At 38.2% G+C, this 2,249-nt stretch overlaps 1 protein-coding gene across 1 annotated transcript in view; it reads right to left on the bottom strand.

Moving 5' to 3' along the window:
• Positions 1-1,807, bottom strand: part of METTL8 (methyltransferase 8, methylcytidine) — a 108,142-nt gene extending 106,335 nt beyond the window's left edge. Inside the window, exon 1 of the mRNA XM_007953024.1 lies at positions 1,665-1,807. Coding sequence (XP_007951215.1) covers positions 1,665-1,807 — 143 coding nt within the window. The remainder of the gene's footprint in view (positions 1-1,664) is intronic.
• Between the last annotated feature and the right edge of the window lie 442 nt (positions 1,808-2,249).

The following is a 2,249-nucleotide window of genomic DNA, read 5'->3' as shown; positions in this document are numbered from 1 at the left end:
TGGTGTGATAAAAGATGAGAATATATCCATTCAGGAAGTCCAACGAACCCCAAACAGGATAGACCCCAAAAGAAAATCACCAAGACATATCATCATCAAGCTCAGCAAAACCAAAGACAAAGAAAGAATCCTGAAAGCAGCATGGAAAAAACGAAAAGTTATCTACAAGGGGCAACCAATAAGACTAAGCTCGGATTTCTCGGCAGAAACCATGCAAGTGAGAAGACAATGGGGTGGCACATATAAAACCCTGAAAGAGAAAAATTTCCAACCAAGAATTATGTACCCAGCAAAACTGTCTCTCAAATATGATGGTGAAATTAGGACATTTCCACATAAGCAGAATTTAAGGGAATTTGTTAAAATCAGACCAACCTTACAAGAGATGCTAAAGGGAGCCCTTTGGACAGAGAAGCAACAACAGCCACCAACAACTGATCATTAACACACATGATAATATAACCCAGAAACCAACCTAGCTATGGTAGTATCCAAAGTACAAAATCCTACAAGATTTTAAAGAGGGAACCGGAGACATCAAATGACAAATGAGGACAACTACAAACAAAAAGAGGGAAAAAATTGTGTAGTTACAGAACTTCTAGATGGTAGGGAAGTCAAGACAACTACAAGATAGAACGAACTGTTCTAAACTTGGGAAGAAAACTATAAATCATAGGGTAACCTCAAAGAAAAATGATAAACCTTCATATCAAAAAAGAGGACCAGCATAAATATTCAGCAAATACTAAAACAACAGCAGTGAAGAAAGTTATAACATGATTCATAAATAAAACGAGCTAAGCATAGAAAATTATATGGAACAAAGAAATCAATAGCACAAAAATGCACGTAAAAAAATGACAGCAACAGATTCGTATTTACCAATAATTACATATCTGGCAAGGTACTTATCTCCAAGATTTATAGCGGAAGAGTGGATGACCAAACTATGGTACATACACATAATGGCATGCTATGCAGCTTTAAAGAATAATGCAGAGTCTGCAAAAACCGTATAATCCAGATGAACTTGGAGGACATTATGCTAAGTGACATTAAGTCGATCACAGAACGACAAATAATAGTATTAATACGTTATTGTGGAGGGTCAAGGAAAGGTTTATATATGAAAGGAAACTTACTTTCTTGGTTGCCAGGGGTGGGAGGGGAGGGGAGGGAACACTGCAAAAACAAAACAAAAAAAAATGCATTGACCCATGTCACTTTAGTTTTGTGTATTTCACCATATATAAATTATATCTCAATAAAATGCATTTTTTAAAAAAAAAATACAGGCAAAATGCTCCTGAGAAGTGAGGATGGCCAGACTTGTCCCACATACTTTGGACATGTTATCAGGAGGGACTAACCCCTGGAGAAAGACATCATCCTGGTAAAGTAGAGGAAGACCCTCAATGAGATGGACTGACACAGTGGCTGCAACAATGGCTCAGACATAGCAATGATTGTCAGGACGGTGCTAGACTAGGTAGTACTTCATTGTGTTGTATACGGGGTTGCTATGACCTGAACTGAGTTAATGGCACCTAACAATAGCAACGACAACATAAGTTAGATAATCAGCTTTAAAAATCTTTTCCTGGCGCTAAATGAAAATAATACCGATGGTAGTATTTGATATACCTAAAAATACAACTTACCACATGTTGTGTTCAAAAACTTTGGTTGGGTCAGTTAAAATCCTTGATCCCAGAGGAGCTGTTGGGTGGTAATCACTTTGGTTTCTGTGTGGCATCTTTCCTATCCTTAGACAGGAAATAAAATTTCTCCAAATCACATTCATCCTGGCAAGTTACAAATGGTGAATATAGGTTAAACAGTGCAATGTTTACCTAATAGTAAAAATTGATCTAAAAGTTTTACAACCTGAGAGAAAACACAAATACGCAATTAAAAAAAAATGAGACTCAGGCATTACATAGCTTCTGTCAAGCACTTTCAGGCTAAGAAGGGGTAAAGGAATATTTAGAGTATGTGACACTGGCTGGGGTTCTTTATAAGTCACAGCAGTGAGCATTTTGCTTTGTTGGGTATTTGCTTAGTTAATTTTTTACACAGCCAAAGAAGCATAAGGAGCTGTGGTGGCACAGGGGTTACTTGCTTGGATGCTAACAGAAAGGTTGGTGGGTGGAACCACCCCCCCCCCCCGCCCCGGCCCCAAGTTGCTCCACAGGAGAAAGATGTGGCAGTCTGGTTTCTTAAAGTTACAGCCTTAGAAATCCTAT

The sequence above is a fragment of the Orycteropus afer genome, unplaced genomic scaffold (genome assembly GCF_000298275.1).
Source record: "Orycteropus afer afer isolate SDZICR_OR568_19922 unplaced genomic scaffold, OryAfe1.0 scaffold00001, whole genome shotgun sequence".
Classification (NCBI taxonomy): domain Eukaryota; kingdom Metazoa; phylum Chordata; class Mammalia; order Tubulidentata; family Orycteropodidae; genus Orycteropus; species Orycteropus afer.
The sequence above is the reverse complement of the archived record's forward strand: the minus strand, read 5'-3'. Positions and strand labels throughout refer to the sequence as shown.